Source organism: Lipotes vexillifer, unplaced genomic scaffold, assembly GCF_000442215.2.
Source record: "Lipotes vexillifer unplaced genomic scaffold, Lipotes_vexillifer_v1.1 scaffold253, whole genome shotgun sequence".
Lineage (NCBI taxonomy): Eukaryota > Metazoa > Chordata > Mammalia > Artiodactyla > Lipotidae > Lipotes > Lipotes vexillifer.
This window is the reverse complement of record NW_006780322.1, coordinates 237,534-257,889: the sequence shown is the minus strand read 5'-3', so window position 1 is coordinate 257,889 and position 20,356 is coordinate 237,534. Positions and strand designations below refer to the sequence as shown.

The 20,356-nt window shown below is 35.6% G+C and overlaps 1 protein-coding gene across 1 annotated transcript in view; it reads left to right on the top strand.

Annotated features, from left to right (window-relative positions):
* The window catches only part of ALMS1 (ALMS1 centrosome and basal body associated protein), a 236,820-nt gene that overhangs the window by 22,677 nt on the left and 193,787 nt on the right, over positions 1-20,356 (top strand). The window contains exons 3-7 of the mRNA XM_007453424.1: positions 3,682-3,807; positions 13,074-13,269; positions 16,670-16,787; positions 17,923-18,398; positions 19,953-20,071. Of these exons, the coding sequence (XP_007453486.1) occupies positions 3,682-3,807; positions 13,074-13,269; positions 16,670-16,787; positions 17,923-18,398; positions 19,953-20,071 (1,035 nt within the window). The remainder of the gene's footprint in view (positions 1-3,681; positions 3,808-13,073; positions 13,270-16,669; positions 16,788-17,922; positions 18,399-19,952; positions 20,072-20,356) is intronic.

Here is a 20,356-nt window from a genome sequence, read left to right as displayed (position 1 = left end):
ATGGTTAATTCCCACTTGATCATGGTGTATACATACGTCTTTTAATGTGTTGTGAATTCTATGTGCTAGTATTTTGTTGACGATGATTGAAGCCATCTGGTCCTTGGCTTTTCTGTGTTGGCAGATTTTTGATTACTGATTGAATCTCCTTGCTAGTTACATGTTTGTTCAGATTTTCTATTTTTTCATGATTCAGTCTTGGTAGGTTGTGTCTTTCTAGGGATTTATGTATGTCTTCTTGGCTATCCAATTTGTTGGTATACAGTTGTTCACAGTATTTATTCTCTTATAATCCTTATTTCTGTGGCATTGGTTGTAATATTCCCTCTTTCATTTCTGATTTTATTATTTGAGTCGTCTTTTTTTCCTTAGTCAGTCTGGCTAAGAGGTTGTCAATATTGTTGATCTTCTGAAAAAAACACTTTTAGTTTCATGATTTTTTTTTCCCTGTTGACTATTTCATTTATCTGTGCTCTAATCTTTATTATTTCCTTCCTTCTGCCTGCTTTAGGTTTAGTTCTTCTTTTAGTTCCTTGAGGTACAAGTTAGATTGCTTACTTGAGATCTTGCCTTTTTTTAATATATGCATTTACGGCTATATACTTCCTTCTTAGTACTTCTTTTGCTGCGTCCATAAGTTTTTGGCATTTTGCGTTTTCATTTGTGTCCAGGTATTTTCTAATTTCCTTTGTGACTTCTTGTTTGACCCATTCGTTTTGTAAGATATGTGTTTAATTTCCACATATTGTAAAATTTCCAGTTTTTCTTGTGCTATTTGTTTCTAGTTTCATTTCATTGTGATTGGAAAAGATACTGTGTATTATGATTTCAGTCTTCTTGAATTTATTAAGACTTGCTTTGTGGCTAGACATGTGTTCTATCCTGTAGAATGTTGCATGTGTACTTGAGAAAATGTGTTCTGCTGTTGTTGGGTGGAGTGTTCTGTATATATGTTATATCTGATTGGTCGGTAGTGCTGTTCAATTTCTGTATTTCCTTATTCTTCTGTGTGGTTGTTCTGTTCATTATTGAAAGTGGGTGTTGAAGCCTCTTATGTTGCTGTGTATTTCTCTCTTCAATTCTTTCAACATCTGCCTCATTAATTTAGGAGCTCTGAGGTTTGGTGCATAAATACTTATAAATCTTCTTGGTGAATTGACCCCTTTTTTAAAAAATAAAATTTATTTATTTATGGCTGCATTGGGTCCTCGTTGCTTTGTGTGGGTTTTCTCTAGTTGCGGGCTTCTCATTGCAGTTGCTTCTATTGTTGCAGAGTATGGGCTCTAAGCGTGTGGGCTTCAGTAGTTTTGGTATGCGGGCTTCAGTAGTTGTGGCTCGTAGGCTCTAGGGCGCAGGCTCAATAGTTGTGGCTCATGGGCTTAGTTGCTCCGCGGCATGGGGGATCTTCCCGGACCAGGGCTCGAACCTGTGTCCCCTGCATTGGCAGACAGATTCTTAACCACTGCACAACCAGGGAAGCCCTGAATTGACCCTTTTATCATTATATGATGTATTTCTTTGTCTCTTGTAACAGTTTTTGACTTAAAGTCTATTTTGTCTGAAATTAATATAGCCAATCCTGTGCTCTTTTGGTTACTATTTGCATGAAATCTCTTTTTTCATCCTTTTACTTGGAATCAGTATGTATCCTTATATCTAAAATGTTTCTTTGATAGACAACATGTAGTTGGAAGACTACTAAAGACCACTATTTCTTTTTTTAAATATTTATTTATTTATTTTGGCTGCACTGGGTCTTAGTTGTGGCACACAGGATTTTCACTGTGGCACGTGTGATCTTTAGTTGTGGCATGCATGCAGGATCTATCCCCGACCAGGGATTGAACCCAGGCCCCTTGCATTGGGAGCGCAGAGTCTTAGCCACTGGGCCACCAGGGAAGACCCAGACTGCTAACTTTTAATATTAAAAAATGACTCAGGGAAAGACTCTGAAACTGTTTATTTATGCCAAAAGACATTTAATCTCAGATCAGAGAGTTGCTGATGACACCTGCTTAGTTTTGAAGCATTAATCTTAAGAATTCTCTTTCAAGTATTTGGGTTATACCACTATCCAGAGGCAACTGGGAAAACTGATCAAACATATGGGAATTATTAGAAATTAATTTCCTTAATGAAGTCTATAAACCATCAACTAGGTAATAAAAGTAAGTTCGGGGAAATGTATTTTTTAATAAGAACTTTTAATATTTAATTTTAACTTTTGGGGTTTTTTTTTTAGCTGATAAAAGTGAGAGAGAGTGTTCTTTTTTCTCACACGTTGGGTTAGTTGTCAAAGTGCTGGTTTCTTAATATTGTATCATTAGTGTTCTACAAATATCCTAATGAATCAAACTCTCTTTTTGTAAGCTAATGTGAATCAGCAATTTTCAAAGGCAACACCCTGTGCTCTACACCCAGTATTATTTAGTTGCAGTGAATAGCCATTTTGAACATTCCTTTTGGCATTCTTTCCTCCAGGGCTCAAAGAAGACTAACTGTGCCAAAACATTCGCTGTATTGTTATTTATTTAGGGATTTCAAATTGCCAAAATGAATTTGCAAAATGCCTTTCTTTGCTTTTTATTCTTTATCCCTTAAAAAATGCCATTGAAGCAAGGTGGGTGTGCCCCATGGTGTTCTACCTTTTGAGAAAAACCTCTTGGAAGAGTTGATACCATAGAAATCTCTTTAGTTGAATAGATTTTAAGTTAAGCTTGCCTTTCTATGGTCAAAAGCACATTGTTGTAAGTGCTCTGTAAAAATGTTTTGTTAGGGTAGTAACTTTTAGTTCTGGGGGAAAAAAATCTTATGACCTTGGGTTTCCTTCAGAGGCTCTTTCACATTTTTGGTTGTGTTAGCATTTATCTTTTCTTGACTCATAACTGCCTGTTTTACTTTTAATAACCTCTTCTTTTTTTATGGACATTGTGTCTTTTTAAAAAGTCTCTTTAAGGGTCTGAGATATTCTCATTTTAAAGTCTTTTGAAAGTATAGTTTGTAATCTCATTTTTAGCAGGAGTTGTTTTTTTTGGTTGTCTCTGCCTTGCCCCTTGTGGTTCCTTCTTTATAAGGAAAGTTTATATTGGAAGCTTTGGGTTCTTACTCTCCAGGAATATTGGGGAAAATCTCAATAACCAGTCCCTGAACCAGAAGGTGAGTTGACTGAGGTCACTTTTGTTTGATAACCTCTGATCTTTTCCATGTGCATTGCTTCAGCCTTGGGCAGTAGTCACAGCTTTTATTGCCTTCTTTCACAGATGGGAGAGCCCTGCTTCAACTCCTGATTTCACAAAATGAGCCTAACTTTGTCCCCACTTTCCATGCTATAAGATGATTTTAGTTCCTATTATTAGAGTTAATTTCTTAGGTGTCTCAAATAGTAAGATTGTAAAATAGATAACTTGGTTGTTTCTGCTTGCTTCTTTTACTGCTACAAATATAGAGGTTAAAGAACTGCTGTGGTTTGTTGGAATATGTTGAGTCCTTACTGGGTAACCTTAAATCCCTGTTTCCTTATTTTTAAGTGAAGATAATTTGGACAGTGGTTGTGAAGCCCAAATGTTACTATATTTGTGAAAGTGCTTTATAAACAGAGAAACATAATCTAAATGTTAGACTTTATTATTGTTTAGTCATAAGGATTGTGTTATTATTCTATTTAAATCTTTTGATCTTCAGGTTGTTCCATTGACCTGTCATGTATGGCAACAGCCATTATATCAAAACAATAGTGGAACACAGATTTCTGATACTAATGTGGTCTCTTTGGAAAAAACAGCTCAGTGGTGTTCTGGGGATGATCAGGTATGTCTTGTATAACTGGCAAACTATCTTTTGGTAAGCAGCATGAGAAATTCTGATTTCGCTATGAAGAATGGAAAGAGGTGAATTACTTTAATATTCCATTTTTCTAATAGATCTTTGGCAGCCTTAATTATGTAGAACAGCAGTTTACTTTTTTTTTGGTCTCAGGACTCCTTCACATTCTTCAAAAGTATTTTAAAGAGCTTTTGTTTATAAGGGTTATCTGTATCAATATTTAGCTTACAAAAAAATTAAAACATTTAAAAAATATTTATTTAGAAATAACAAACCCATTACATATTAACATACAAATATATTTTTAAATGAAAAATGGCTATTTTCCAAAACAAAAAAAATTTAGTTGAAAGGGTGGCATTGTTTTACAGTTTTGCATATCTCTTTAATGTCAGGCTTACTAGAAGACAGTTGGTGTATTAGGCAGGGTTCTCCAGAAAAATAGAACCAATAGGAAACATATACGTATGTAAATAGGTATATACATATATGTATATATATATATGTAAAATAAGGAATTGATTCATGTGATTTTGGAGACTGAGAATTCCCAAGATCTGTCCTGGGGATCCAGGAGAGCTGATAGTATAGTTTCAGTCTGAATCTGAAGGCCCGAGAACCAGGAGCTGACTGATGGTGTATGTTCTAGCCCAAGTCTAGAGGTCTGAGGACCAGGTGAGCTGATGGTGTAAGTTCCATTCCAGGTCCAAGTCCGAAGCAGAAGACTGATGTCCCAGCTTGAAGACCATCAGGCAGAGAGAGTGAATTATCTTTTGCTCAGCCTTTTGTTCTATTCAGGCCTTTAATGGGTTGGATGAGGCCTGCCCACCTTAAGAAGGGCAGTTTCCTTTACTAAGTCTGTGGATCAGATGTTAATCTCATCCAGACACACCCTCACAGACACACCCAGATGTTTAACCAAATATCTGGGCACCCTGTGGCACAGCCAAGTTGACACATAAAGTTAACCATCATAACTGAATTCCCAGATCTGCTTCTGCATTTAGTCCATTGGGATATATTGTTTTGGTTGAATTATGTGAAGAAAATCTGACCTTACATAGATATGTAGTTAGAAAAGGGAGGCCCACTTAACTTCCCTGAAAGGGTGTCAGTGACCCCCAGGGATCTTTGGACCATACTTTGAGAACCACTGATCTAGAACATAGTAATAAACTTAGCAGAAATGGAAAAAATTGTGAGCAGATAGGAAAAAGCCTCATATATGTTTGTTGGAGAAAAAAATGCATCCTTACTCATAATGATTAAATATTTAAGGTTGATTATCTAATAACTTGGGTATCAGATTTCTTCTAGTACCTTCAATTTCCCCTAAATTGCATTAAATGCAAAGTATGGAGGAAGGAGATTTACTGTCGCCAAGTGAAAAGGGTTAAGAGAAATCCTGACCAGAAAAAGCATGGTACTCTGTGATCATTAAATGGAAGGGGGATTGTTATGGGTTGAATTGTGTGCCCCAAAATGATGTTTTGAAGTCCTAATCTGCAGTACCTCAGAATGTGACCTTATTTGGAAATATAGTGATGGCAGATAGAATTAAGAAGAGATCATACTGGATTTAGGGTGGGCCCTTAATCCAATATGACTGGTATCCTTGTAAGAGAGAGACACACAGGAAGAGGTTTGCTATGTGAAGACAGAGGCAGAGGTGGAGTTATGCTGCCATAAGCCAAGAAATGCCTGGGGCTTCGAGAAAGAGGAAGAGGTAAGAAGGATCCTCCCCTAGAGGCTTTGGATGGAGCATGGCCCTGCCAACACCTTGATTTCAGACTTGTAGCCTCCAGAACTGTGAGAGAATAAATTTCTGTGGTTTTAAGCTCTCCACTTTGTGTAAGTTCATTATGGCAGCTTTAGGAAACGAATACAGAGGTATATTCCTAAATAGTTTAATATTCTCTGAGGGCATGTTTATGGTAGAGCACAGTCCAAAAATGGATATCTTGCCTTTTTTTGGTCCTTGTTTTATAAAATATAAACCATGGATAGATCCTGTAGCTCTTCACTTCTGCCTTTATGCCTGTGTTCCTCAGAAGAACTGGAGGATTATACCACTTCCTAATTCTCTCCCCTCTTTTCTCCTTCTGGTTATTCTGCTCATTCATCCTTGTCGCTGTCATCCAAATTAACTTTTTTTTATTCATTGAAAACTATAGCCCTTGCTACACTGTCGTCTTTTAGTTTCTTTCACTTCAGCTTACATTACCCATCCAGGGTCTGAAACTCTTGGATCTTTGATCTAATGTGCAGAGATTTTTTTCCTTCACTCCTCCCAACCTTCTCCTATCCCTGCTTACCCCGTGGTCACAGTCTAGACCTTATCAGCTCCAGCAGCTTGAGTACAAATGTCTCATCCTTTCTTCCCTCCAGCTACGGCCCCATTTAATATTTCTGCTCCCTGTTAAGTGAAATTTTCAAGAGTTTTTGGTCTCTATTTTCTGATACCTTATCCTCATGTTTTAAAAAGTCAGGTTTATTGAGGTATAATTTAAATACAGCAAAATTAACTCTTTTAGGTGTACAGTTTAATGAACTTTGACAAATACATACAGTTATATAACTACTACACATTTGATTGCCATCACCCCCAAAAAGTTTCCTTGTGCACCTTTGTAGTCAGTCATCTCCCCCATGCTTAGTCCCTGGCAACTGCTAATCTCATTTCTGTCTATAGTTTTGCCTTTCAGAATTGTAGTGTGTAGATTTTTTTAAAAATAATTTATTTATTTATTTTTGGCTGCATTGGGTCTTTGTTGCTGCACGCGGGCTTTCCCTAGTTGTGGCAAGTGGGGGCTACTCTTCTATGCGGTGCGTGGGCTTCTCTTTGCGGTGGCTTCTCTTGTTGCGGAGCACGGGCTCTAGGTGTGTGGGCTTCAGTAGTTGTGGCACACGGGCTCAGTAGTTGTGGCTCACGGGCTCTAGAGCGCAGGCTTGGTAGTTGTGGTGCATGGGCTTTGTTGCTCTGTGACATGTGGGATCTTCCCGGACCAGGGCTCAAACCCGTGCCCACTACAGTGGCAGGCGGATTCTTAACCGCTGCGCCACCAGGGAAGTCCCATGTGTAGATTTTTGAATCTGGCTTCTTTCACTTGGCACATGCTTTTGAGGTTCATCCATGTTGTTGCATAAATCAGTAGCTCTTTAAAATTTATTTCTGAGTAGTATTCCACTTATGTACAGGTTTTTAGGTAGACAGCTGGTTTCATTTCTCTTGGGTAAATACCTAGGAATGGGATTGCTGGCTGATATGGTAACTGTACGTTTAACATTATAAGAAAGTGCCAAACTGTTTTCCGAAGTGCCTGTACCATTTTGCATTCCCCACGATGTATAGGAGTTCTAGTTGCTTTGCATCCTTGCCAGCTCTTGGTATTGTCAGGTTTTTTTGTTTTTGTTTTAAAATTTTTAGTCGTTCTAGGTATGTTGTGGTGTCTCATTGTGTGTTTTTTAAAAATTTTATTTATTTATTTATGGCTGTGTATGGCTCTTCATTTCTGTGCGAGGGCTTTCTCTAGTTGTGGCAAGTGGGGGCCACTCCTCACCACGGTGTGCGGGCCTCTCACTATTGTGGCCTCTCCCGTTGCAGAGCACAGGCTCCAGACGCACAGGCTCAGTAATTGTGGCTCACGGGGCTAGCCGCTCCGCGGCATACGGGATCCTCCCAGACCAGGGCTCGAACCCGTGTCCCCTGCATCGGCAGGCAGACCCTCAACCACTGTGCCACCAGGGAAGCCCTCATTGTGGTTTTAATATGCATTTTCCTAATGATAATGTGCATCTTTTTGTGTGCTTATTTGCCATCCATGTTTCTTCTTAATGAAGGGGTTGGTTTAAATCTCTTCCCCATTTTTTATGGGTGATTTGTTCCATTTGTTGAGTTTTGAGAGTTCTTTATATATTCTAGATGTAAGTCCTTTATATGTTTTGCAAATATTTTCTCCCAGTCTGTGGTTTTCCTTTGAATTGTCCTATTTGTTTTTTGAGGAGTAGAAGTTTTAATTTTGATGAAGTTGAAGTTGGTTTATTGATTTTTTTTTTTTTATGGTTTTTACTTATGTCTAACGTGGTAAATTTTGACCTAATCCTAGATCACAAAAATTTTATCCTATATTTTTTTCTAGAACAGGGTTTCTCAGCCTTGGTGCTTTTGATATTTGGGCTAGATAATTCTTTATTTTACAGGACTGTCCTGTGTATTGTAAGATGTTTAGCAGCATCCTTGGTCTCTTCCCACTAGATATCAGTAATACTGCCCCATGTTGGTAAACGTCAAAATGTCTCCAAACATTGCCAAATGTATCATGGTTGAGGGGAGAGGAGGGTGTCAAAATCTTGCCCAGTTGAGAACGAGTTTTTGAAGTTTTATAGTTTTAAGTTTCACATTTATATCTAAATCTGTTTTGAGTTGGTTTTTGATTATGGTATGAAGTAGGGGTCCAGCTTCATTTTCTTACATACGCATATCTAATTGTTATTCCAACACCATTTGCTGAAAATACTCCCTTTTCCCTTGGCATCTTTGTGTGGGTCTATTTCTGGACTCTCTATTCCATTGATTTATATCTCTATCATCATGCTAATACTGTGCTCTTAATTACTGTACTGTCTTGAAATCAGATAGTGTGAGTTCTCCCACTTTGTTTTTCTTTTTAAAAATGGTTTTGTTTATGCTAGATTCTTTGAATTTCCATATAAATTTTAGAATCAGTTTGTCAATTTCTATTTAAAAACTCTGCTGGAATTTTGATTAAAATTGCCTTGAGTCTGTAAATCAATTTGAAGGGAATTGACATCTTAACAATATTGAGTTCTCTAATCCATAGACACAACAGTTCTTACAGTTTTATTTAGATTGCTAATTTCTTCATCAGTGTTTTGTTGCCTTCAGTGTACCAAACTTAATACATGTTTGTATTAGACTTACTGAAATGTTAAAAAAATTTCAATTCCTACTGTTCATCACAATTATATAGGAATATAATTGACTTTCTATATTGACCTTGTATCCTATGACCTTGCTAATCTCATTTACTAGTTCTAGTATAGTTCTTTTGTAGATTCTTTAGGACTTTTTAATGTATAGACAATCATATCCATTGTACTTTTTTTCCCTTTTTCCTTTTTGATATATATGCCTTATCTACTGGCTGGGATCTACTTATTCTTCTACTTGATCTTCTTGTGTTCTGTCCTCACTTCTGTGAAAGCAAGTGTCACCAACAAATTTGTGTAGCTGAATACAGTAAGCACTTTTCTGTCCTCATCTTAGATGCAATAAATAGCATTTCATATTCTTAACCAATGCTTAACTTCTTAAAATTATTTCCTTTCTCGGCTTCTCCTGGTTTTCTTTCTACTCCTCTGGCTATTCTTTCTCAGTTTCCTTTGCTGCTTTATCATCCCCTGTTAAACCTTAAAATCAGAGGTTGCAAGCTGTGGACCTGCATAGGGCTCAAATGTGGTTTGCAGAAAAAAAAAATTGGGGGGACACAGTGTTTTAAAATTTTTTAAACAGAATATTTTAAAGTGTGCATGCAGTGCATAGTTGGCCACAGGTCCCATTACTCTCTAATATCGGGCAGGTTTACTCATTTTTTTTTACCTCCCTGTACCTCATTTCTTTTACCTCCCTGTAAAAACACATTTGAGTTTTTAACTTCTGTTTGAAATGTTGGAATGTTTTGGTTCTCGTCTAGATCTAGGGCTTTAAATATGCCTGTGTACTTAAAAATCCCAAGTTTGTATCTCCAACCTTTACTTCTCCCTCAAAATTTGTTTGTATTTATTCTGTTGTTTATTTGTCATCCCTCTTCACATCTGTCAAAAAAAATTTAGAGATTTGAGGCCCTTTTTATATTGATTAAAAAGGTATAACACTCAGAATCATAGCAGCAAAATAAGCAGAAAGAAAAGAATGGTCAACAGATTTTTAAAAATTTTATTTTATGAGGGGAAATTATAAGAGCATGTTTACATGGAGAGAGGAATGATTCAGTAGAAAGGGAAAATGCATGAAGGAAAATGGGAGAATCACATATAGGAAATAAATCATTGAAAAAAAATGGAATGAGATGGGAAGGTCTTTGATAGGTAGTACGACTTTTTTTAAATCACAAGATGAAAAGCTGGGTTAGGTAATGGGGTTGTAGATCTTGTGCTAGGAAGATAAGGAAGGTCCACCTCCTGTTCTTCACTTACTAAAGTAGGAAATGAGGTCATCAGTTGAAAAATGAGGAAGGAGGGTTCAGTAGTTCTGAGGAGAGAAAGTATAAATTAATCATTTTAGCCAATCAACTTACCCAGAAAATAGAGTAGAATTTCCAGGCAGGGCTGAGTGCCCTTGAGGTTTAATGTCATCAGTCTAAAGGAAAACCAATGTAGGTGTGTGCTTTCTTCAGCAGTGTGCTACTGCTTGGATTAAGACAAACAGAAGGTTCAACCAGAGCTGAGCTTTTGCCAGGCAAATAGGATAGTCAGGGAAAAGGGTAAGAAAGAAGAGATGTTTGCAAGGTAGTGATTATAAGGATGATTATGAACTCTCAGAGTGGTAAAGAGGGAAATACAGGTAAGAAAGGAATTATGAAAAGTGTAAATGTGACAGGTTAGTTGTCTTCAGAAGGTTGCAAAATTATTGCAGTTGAGGAGCTAGAGTTAAGTAAGTGATCTGTGGAGGTCAAAGGATGGACAGGAGAACACATGGATACGTCTCTCATCAGTAGTGAGGAATAAACTATGGGATGAGGCTCAAACCCTGGTCAAAGGGGCTAAGAGATGAGTTGGGGACCCGAGATTTTGCTATAATGAGAGTCACAAGATGACTGGAATTCCCTTGCTTTAAAACCTGTTCATTTGGCCCACTATCCCCTATTGAATAGAGTGCTCTCAAAAGAAAAAAATTAAAATAATCATTCTCGTATTCCTTTTATTTTCAAGTATTAAAAATGTAAAAAGCATGTTTCCAGTAGCAATGTTCGATGTTAAGGATTTGACTGATTTATCTGACATAGATGGGATTGGTATATTTTGGAATGTGAAAGGTCTATAATCCCATAAGCCATAGATGAGTAGTGTTAATATTTTAGAATATTCACTCCAATATTTTTCTCTATATCTATTTATATAACTGATATTAGTAGTGGATAGTTGTGTATCTTTTTTTTTTTTAACTTACTGTAAGAGCATTTGGTTGGTGAATTTTAAATACTGTAAATAATCCTTTAAAGAAAATAGTCTTGTTGAAATTGTGAAATCTTTCTAAATTGTAGTACAACATATTTTTATGGGTGGGTCATTTGGGAATGAAAAAAAAATATATTCTCTTAAAAAAATTTGAGTTGGTTAAGGAAGGAGAGTAATAGACTACAAAATAATGAAAATCAGTACATCATATATCTAAGCATGTTGATTGCCATCAATATAATGTCTCATCTTTTTATTTAAACAAATAAATGTAAATCAAATGAATTCATTATTTAACAAAAAATTTTATTTAAATAATGAAAAACTGCAAGTAGAGGAAACATGGCAAAGAGAAAAACAAATAATTAAGTTAGAAAATAGAATTGTTAAATTCAAGAGAAAATATATACATTCCTAGCAAATCCAGTCAAGAAAAATAACACCTTAATGAAATAGACTTAATACAAACCTATCAAAGCTTATAGAGTTGGATTAGAACTAGGAAGAAATCAAGAATGTTATAATAGTACCAGCTATCAAAAAGGTTTCTGGATCGAATGGATTCACTGATGAAATCTTTTATATTTTTAAGGAAAATCAAATTTCCTTGTATTAAAAAAATATAGAACAAGGTTAGAAAACAAAAGAAGCATTCTAAAATACTGATTAATCTTATGAGTGAAAATGTAAAAGACTGTGTTAGCAAATATGATTAAGGTCTAATCTACTACTACCAAGTAAGATATGTGAAGTTGTTGCAATATGAAGAAATTTATTGCTGTATTTTAACAGATGTAATTGGGGAAAAAAAGATGCTATAATGTAGTTTGATCAAATTTGGTGCTCATTCCTAATCAAATTAATTAAAAATGAAAATAAAAGAATAATAGCATGATAGGACGAATATTCTTTTTTTTTTTTTATGGTACGCGGGCCCCTTTCACTGTTGTGGCCTCTCCCGTTGCACACGCTCCGTTCGCGCAGGCTCAGCGGCCATGGCTCACGGGCCCAGCCGCTCCGCGGCATGTGGCATCCTCCCAGACCGGGACACAAACTCGTGTTCCCTGTATCGGCAGGCAGACTCTCAACCACTGTGCCACCAGGGAAGCCCAGGATGAATATTCTTAATTATTAACTAATACCAAATTTAAAAAGAAAATGTGTTTAAAAACTGCTTACCGTTAGTATTTAATTCAACTTTATTTCAACATTACTACCTAGTGTGGTCTGTGGATTGGTGCCAGGCCATGAATTGCTTGTTACTGTCAAGAGATAAGTACAAGAATTAAGAAGAAGTGTTTAGAAACTTTTATAGCAATTTGATGTTTTTTAGAACTAGAAATCAGATACTTAGGCTTGTGTTTTGTATTTTGGGCTTATATATCTTTTCAATTTCATTTTCCTAGTTATTTTTACTAGTTTTTAAAATTAGTTTATTATTATTTTTTACTTGTTACCTGTTAATTTTTATTAGTATTTTAATAAAATGTCAGTCTGTAATGAATTGGAAGTAGGAAAAACTGATCCTTCCTATAGATACTTTGAGAAACATTTTTCTGAATCATGCCACTAATATAAGAGTAAATATTTGAAAGAGACAAATGAACCACTCACTACGCATGAACCATATGATGTTTTGCACTGAGAAGTCCGCCAGAAACTAGTATAGCAAGTAAGAATTCAGTAAAGTGGTCACATGTAGAGAATATTGTAGCTTTAGGTTTGGAATCTTTTTTTCAGTTTTATTATTATCAAATTGTAAGATTTCATCATGAAGAACCAAATTTATTGTTTTAATGATAAGTAACTATTAAAGAATAGCAGAAATGCCAGTGATTCAACGTGTTGAAAGATGGGTAATAATGGGAAAAGATCAAAAATGTTATTAATATTGTGAAAAACACAGAACAGCTTTACTTTTTACAAATTTTGATGAGAATGTTGTGAAATAGGAAGCTGTATGCTACATGAATGGACGTTTTAATCTAAATGTTAATATGTATGGTAACTCAGTTAATGATTTAGCATATTTTCCTTCAAAATTATTGTTTTAGAGAACAGAATCTTGGCATTATCTTCCTCAAGAAATGGACTCTTCCCACACCTTGGATACAACCCACACCAGGTTTAATGTGAGAGAGAAAGGGACTGAAGTGACAGACTTCCCCTCTCTGGAGGAAGGTATATTGACCCAATCAGAAAATCAAGTGAAGGAGTCGAACAGAGATCTCTTATGTTCTCCATTGCTAGGTAATGCCTCTTATTTTTAACGAGTAGTAATACCTCACATTTGTAAAATACTTATGGGGGACTGCAAATCTTGCATCTAAATCCTTTCTTGAGCTGAGGAGCTCTGTAGAACTGTACTCAAAGGTAGTAGCTTATTTCTCGTTTTCCACACTGGCCAGCTGGTCTAGTTATATTTAAATGTGCAATTGCTCCTCATTTTATCTCCCCCTGTTGCTCTCAGAAGGCAAAAAGGTGGTAACTTCCTCTAGTGGGTATGCCTCCTTAGTCCTGAATTTGTGGAGCTTTTCTTCAGGTAAACTATATATTATCCTTTGACTACTTCTCTCAGCAGTGGAGGCTCCATGATGTATAAAAAACAAACAAAAAACAAATGTTCATGCTTAAGCTCGTTAGATTCTTAAAATTAGTTAAGACATATATTATTATCCTAAGTTTTCAGACCCAGACATTGAGATAAACAGGTTAAATGACTTGTCTGAGGTAGAGCTTCCTGCTTTCCTCTGTTTAATGTGGAACTGATTTATTAGCTCTTTACAAAAGATGAACTTTAAGTACTTTTCAAATCATCAAGGTAGAAGGTAGAATTGTATTATCACTACTTTGGATTGTTGCACATCTATAAGAATGCTTAGCCAATATGGTAATTTCAGTTTTTTCATGCCTAAATCATAATTCAGACAAATATTCTTTGGTTTTTCCTTCCGTTTTCTTCAGATTTTTATTTTCAAAAATTGAAGAAAATGCCACAACCACATATTTTACAATTAACTTTTGTCAAGGGAGTGGGATTCAACCATGGAGTTGTCTTATCAGAGTTTTGTAGAGGAGCAAGAATTAGGAATTAATTCAACAAGTTCCTTTCAAATACAAGCAAATACTATCCAAGAAAAAATACTACTGCCAGTATATTCAGTGATGTAGATCATCAAAGTCAATATTAGTTTTATATTTTAAGAAAGATGTTAACATTAGAGTTCCCTTGTGGGAGGAGATTACTATGATAGTAGATGAAAGGGAAGACTTTGCTATGATCAGGTATTTGAAGGGCTGTCATGCTAAAGAGGAAGCAACGTATTTTTCACTTATTCATTTATTTAACAAATATCTAAGTGCCTATTGTGTGTTGGACGCTAGGGATATATAGATGAAAGCTACTTCTTCTTTTGGGAAGACAATACAGTTAAAGGAAAATAATAGTACCATGGGATGAGTTGGATAGTGGTTTAGAGCAGGAGTCTGCAAACTACTAGCCATAGGCTAAGGCCTGATTTTGTGAGCTAGAAAAGGTTTTAGCATTTTTAAAGGATTGTAAAAGCAAAAGAAGTATATAGGATAGAGATACCATGTGTGATCAACAAAGCGTAAAATATTTATTAGCTGACCTTTTATAGAAAATGTTTGCTAATTCCTAGTCTAGAGGTTAAAATGAGACTACGTAGCTTATAGGGAGGCTGTTTTCAACTTGATACAAGAAAGAACTTCCTAATAGAGCCATTTAATACTGGAAAGGCTATATAACAAAAAAAAGTGAGCATTATGTCATAGTAAAATGTCAAGCAAAGTTCTCTAATAGGATAGTTTCAGCATTGGGTTGGAGACTGTGCTACATGGCTTCTAAAGTATTTTCTAATGTAAAGTTTTATAACTCCAGCTTCTCATTTACTATAGATAAAGTAGAACATTTTAATTATTAGATCCCAGGATCTGATGGCCAGAGGAAATTTCATCATTGCTTTTTTGTTACGCTTGAATCCAGTCATTGTAGGGTGTACCTCACCAATGGCAAATGTCATGATGATGACTGGTGCCAGAACAGTTAGGTATCTCAAAAAAGAGTGATCCAGGCCATCAGTAATTGCCAAAATGTGAGGAAATGTGGGGTCTTTGTTAAAAAATCTTCATGATTCTTAGAGGGGTAAAGATTTCTGTTATGAAGGTTTAAGACTGAGTCTGTAGCCAAAGAGGAACCATACCGATTAGTCCTTGGTGGTAAAGGTTATTGTTATCTTTCAGTTTCTTATTTTTAATTAATCCATTCAGTAAATAAATAATTGTATTTTGAGTGCCTACTAAATGTAGCTGGTACTTTGCTAGGCACTGAGGGTACAGCTGTGAATAATGCAGACACGGAGTTGATAATCTAGGTGGGAAGCAGACAGACCAAATATTAAAACAAGAGTGTGACAGTTATGATAGGGAAGGTATGCAGTATTATTATAGGCATTCTGAAATCAAGAAAGTATAGTGTAGCAACAGTATTGCCTTCATATTGAAAGAACAATTCAGTTTTAGCAAAACATCATCAATCTATTTAAATTAATATGAAATAGAATGCTGTTGGTTTTATAGTTTTGTTTCTATTAATATTTAATTTTTTGTTTTATAGTTGTAGAAATACTATAAGGAATAAGGAGTTTATACCTAGTTGTACATATTTAAGGACATTATAATAAACCTTATTTAAGGTGGCATTCAGGAATTCAGAAGAACTTTTTTTCCTTTAAATTAGCAGTTCTCAAACTTCTTGTTCACAGGATTTCCTTGACACACTTTAAAATTACTGAGAACTTTTGTTGATGTGGATTATTGATATTTTCCCATATTAGAAATTATTAAAACTGAGAAATTTAAAAAATATTTATCAACTCATTAAAAAGTAACAACTCCATTGCATGTTAACATAAATTATCTAGTTTTTTAGATAAATAACTATTTTCCAAACCAAAAATGTTTAGAAGACCAGCGTTGTTTTACTTAAAAAAGAAAAAACTGTAATGTCTGACTTAATAGAAGACAGGTGGGTTCTGATAATCTGCTTCTGCATTCAGGATGTTGCTTTATCATAGGTAATGTAGCTTCTGGAAAATTCCAGTATATCCTTATGAGAGAATGAGAGTGAATAAGGCAAATGGTATGTTAATATTACTTTGAATATAATTTTGACCCCAGGCACCTTCTGAGAGTGTCTTAGGGATGCCTGGGAATCTGTGGACCACACTTTGATGTAAGATAGGAAGAAACACTCATAATGGTTAGGAGCACTTGCTAAAAAGTAGAGTGTTTAGGTTCAGATTGCACTCTGGCACTTAATCTATTTGAATGTGGACAAATTACTTAGTATTCTTTAAGATTTATGATCATGTTTCCTCATCTATAAGATGGGTATAAAAATACCTATACTTCAAGGTTGTTATGAGGATTAAATAAAATATTGTATGTTAAGTGCCTGGATCTTGTCAGGCTATTAATAAATGGTATTTGCTGCTGCTGCTGTTATATTATCATACTAATGCTTGTAGAAACTTCCAGATGGCAGCATATTTAGTTTCTTTAAAATACTATATAAGCTAAACAATTAATTTTCAGCATTCCCAACATCTTTATATTTGAAACTTTGCAGTCATACAAGACAATTTCGCTTCTCCTGATTTGCCTTTGCTGACATGTTTGACAAAAGATCAAGAGTTTGGGCCTGATTCCTTGTTTCACCAAAGTGAACTAGATTTTGCTCCTCTGAGGTAGGATGATTTATTTTTCTGTTTGCATGTAACCTTTCTACTCTTTCTTTTCTTCTAAGTTGTTAATAATATTAATGACTTCAGGTGAGACTTTGGGTTGGGAGCTAGATATTCTCAGTACACACTCTGAAGATAACAAGGCCCTAAATTAAGGCATGATACATGTTAATTTGGCATAGTAATATGTGTAAAAATGAGCCAGGGACTTCAGTTTCTTTTAAAATAATTTCTAATGTATTCTAGTATATTAGGCATATTTTAATTTAGAAGGCACACTAATTTTCTTCCTTCTGAGTCTCCCCTTTTGCTGCTCATCAGCCCACACCCATTCTGTAAAAAGCATTCATTTCATGGTCACTAACTTGTTTGGCACTGTCATTTTTGTCAGCCAGTATTGAATGAATCTAGCTCTCTCTCCTTCGTAGGAGGTGCGAATATGAACTAACACGATTTTTCTAATAGACACATCGAAATTAACGGTTATTCCAAATTAATGCCCTTTAGTCATAATGAGAGACAAGTCTGGAATTCTCCAAAGCATATTTGGAATTATCCAAGAAAATGTTTTCTTCTTTTAGAAATAAAAAAGAAGCCTTAAATTAAAAAGTATAAATGTTTACAGAGTAAAAACCTCTGCCCTGTGCTATGTATTACTTTAAAATTACTTTTGTGAAAAGTGTTCTATACACAATAGTCAACCAATGATTAGGTTACTGTTTTGTTTGGGGAGTAGCTCACTTTATTGGTTTTCAGGAGCATAATAAATGAGTAGTAGAAGAATTAATGCAGGTTAAATGAATATTAAATTATGGTAGGTGATAAACTACACATTTAAAATAGTAAAGTTTGATATTTTCATTTAAAGAATCACTTTTTGGGGCAATATTGTTTTGAGGGAAGCCTGAGAAAATATCAGGGTCATAGGATGGTAGTTTACCTTCTGTTTTAAAAAAATTTGCTTTGTTCAATCATTAGCTACCCTAAAGGAGTTTGAAATTAGGACTTTGTTTTTCAGTATACTTTAAAATAGCCTCGATTTCAGTGACATATCAGTTTTGTATTTTTTCATGTTAGTATTTTAAAAAATAAATGTTTTTAATGTGTTATTTATTTATTTTTAACTGTATATTTTCAGGGGAATTCCTGGTAAGTCTGAAGACGCTGAATGGTTTTCTCGACCGTCGGAAGTTAGTGAAGCTTTATTCCAGGCAGCCTCAGAAGTAGCTTCAAACTTAGTTAACAGTTGCTTTAGTGTATCTCAGCACCCACTTATAGGTAGTACAGCTATTGACTCTCAGCGCTCTTTATTAACTCTTGAACAAGGGACTAAAGAAGAGATTGTTTCACCTGATACACTTGAGGATCTGAAAACCCCCAAAGACTCTGATAGTTATGATGCTCTTTATTCATATATGTCATGGAAGACACAAGAAGTTATACAGGAGCCAGAAACCAATTTAGCTGATAAAGATCAAATTTCTTTTTCAACTGCACCTGATACAAGTGATGGATACATAACTCCTAAAGGAAGTGACAGTTTTGATGCTTCTTGTTCATATGTGCAATATGGGAAACAGGAAGCTTTACAACAGTTAGAAAAATATTTAACCAGTAAGGACCGTGATTCTTATTCAGATTCATCTGACACAATTGATAAAAATAAAATTCCTAAGGAAAGTGACAGTTTTAGTGCCCCTTTTTCAGATATGCCATGGAGCAAACAGGGAGCTTCACACCATCCAGAAATCTGTCTAATCAGTAAGGACTGTGTTTCTTTTCCACATGAAGTTGCTCCTCGCTTTTATAGTAAAATGCCACATTGTTTTTTGCATTGTTTGTTGGAAAGAGGAGGAAGAGAGGTTCCCTTGACAGCTGATAGTCATTATTTTGAGAGTGTTTATTTAAGGGCTCCTGCTGAGAATGAGATGAAACAAAAGATGGATTCTTTGGAGGGTTATAAAAGAAATGAAGAAGATCTGGGGAAAGAATTATCTCAATGTTTTGAACTAAAGGAGAATAGAAATACTTTAGTATTTTCAGAGATGCATCCCAGATCTTCAGAAATACAATATATTGAGAATGTTGTAGTTATTGATAATTCTGTAGAAGTGTCAGAAGCACATATACTCTCCACGGGGCATGATACTTCTAAGATGGAGGTTTTGGGTGGTCCTCTTCAGACTATTAAATCCAACTCAGATGAGACATCAGAACAGCTGTGTTTTCAAGAAGAAAGAAACCCAAAGCCACCTTCTGCTTTTGGTGGGAAAAATGTTGATGCTACTGAAAATGTAGCCTTTCAGGCAGTTATTGCCTCTATTGAACCTTCTGAGAAAGAGAGTACAGTAAATGAAATCCAAACTGACATCAATAAATCTTTAACAAATGACAGCCAAGAAAATGAACCAAAAAATCCAGATCTTTCCTTATTAAATTATGATGAAAACTTTTTCTTTGATAAACTTAATCACCCATGCTATCAGTCTACTCCTGGGGTGTTTGAATCAGCAGCTTCAAAACCATTGTTGTATAAAAAAGATGATGGTGATAGCTCCCTGTACTGGCATCCTAATATAAAATCACTCCCCACTGCTCCTCAGGAAATATTCATTAAGCCACTTTCTCTTAGTCCAGAGCTTAAGTCGTCATCTTCTTTAAGTGAAAAATCTCTCAGACAGGCTGTTGGTCTTGGCAAGACACAGTCAGCTTTATTTCAGTATAATACAGACAATGAACCATTTCTTCCCATTGGGAAGATAAAGTCTGTTTCTGCTCTTGACCTTGCAGAGAAGTTAGGATCTTCAAACATTATTTATCCAATGAAAGTATGGACTTCAGATTCTTTGGTTTTACAAGATTTAAAGCAGCACACCTTTGAAGAAGTTGCAGATTCCTCAAACTGTATTTTGGGTAAGAATGGAAACTCTAGTAACGTCATTGAAGGTCCATCTGCAGCTGTAGGAAGCAGCTTTTCAGCAAACTTGGTGGCATGTAATGCAAAGTCACAAGGTGCTTTGCCAGTGATCAGTGATGCATCACTAATTGCAGTTGGCCAAGAGACATTGCTGAAAGCTGATATAGACCAAGGTGAAATTCCTCGGCCTGTGGGAGCCAAGTCCAGTTTTACTGTCTATACAGTTATGCAAAATGACTCCTATTTTGTAGAGGGCCTGCAGGAGAAGGCTGAATCTGACATCTATACTCTGGATGATGATACTGAATGCTGTAGCCTAGATGAAAATGATGTTGTATGCAGGAAAAGAGTTGTTGAACTACAAAGAGAGGTGAGACAATAAAATGATTGTTGGGGAGAGACATGGTCTTTTCCAGTATTGTTTCAGAAAATGGTATTGTTATTTGTTTTTACTTTTACTCTTCACTGTTTCCCAGATATGTGACCAAGGTGACTTGACTGGTGAGTGCATTAAGCTAGCAGGTTTAGAAAATTTGCTTGATGATCTAGAGATTTGTGACAGCTCCCTGCACTGGCAGTCTACTGTACAGCTACCATCTAAGGAAGAGAGCAGTTTTGAAGAGCCTGTAAGTTTTTCTGTTTGACATTTCTTATG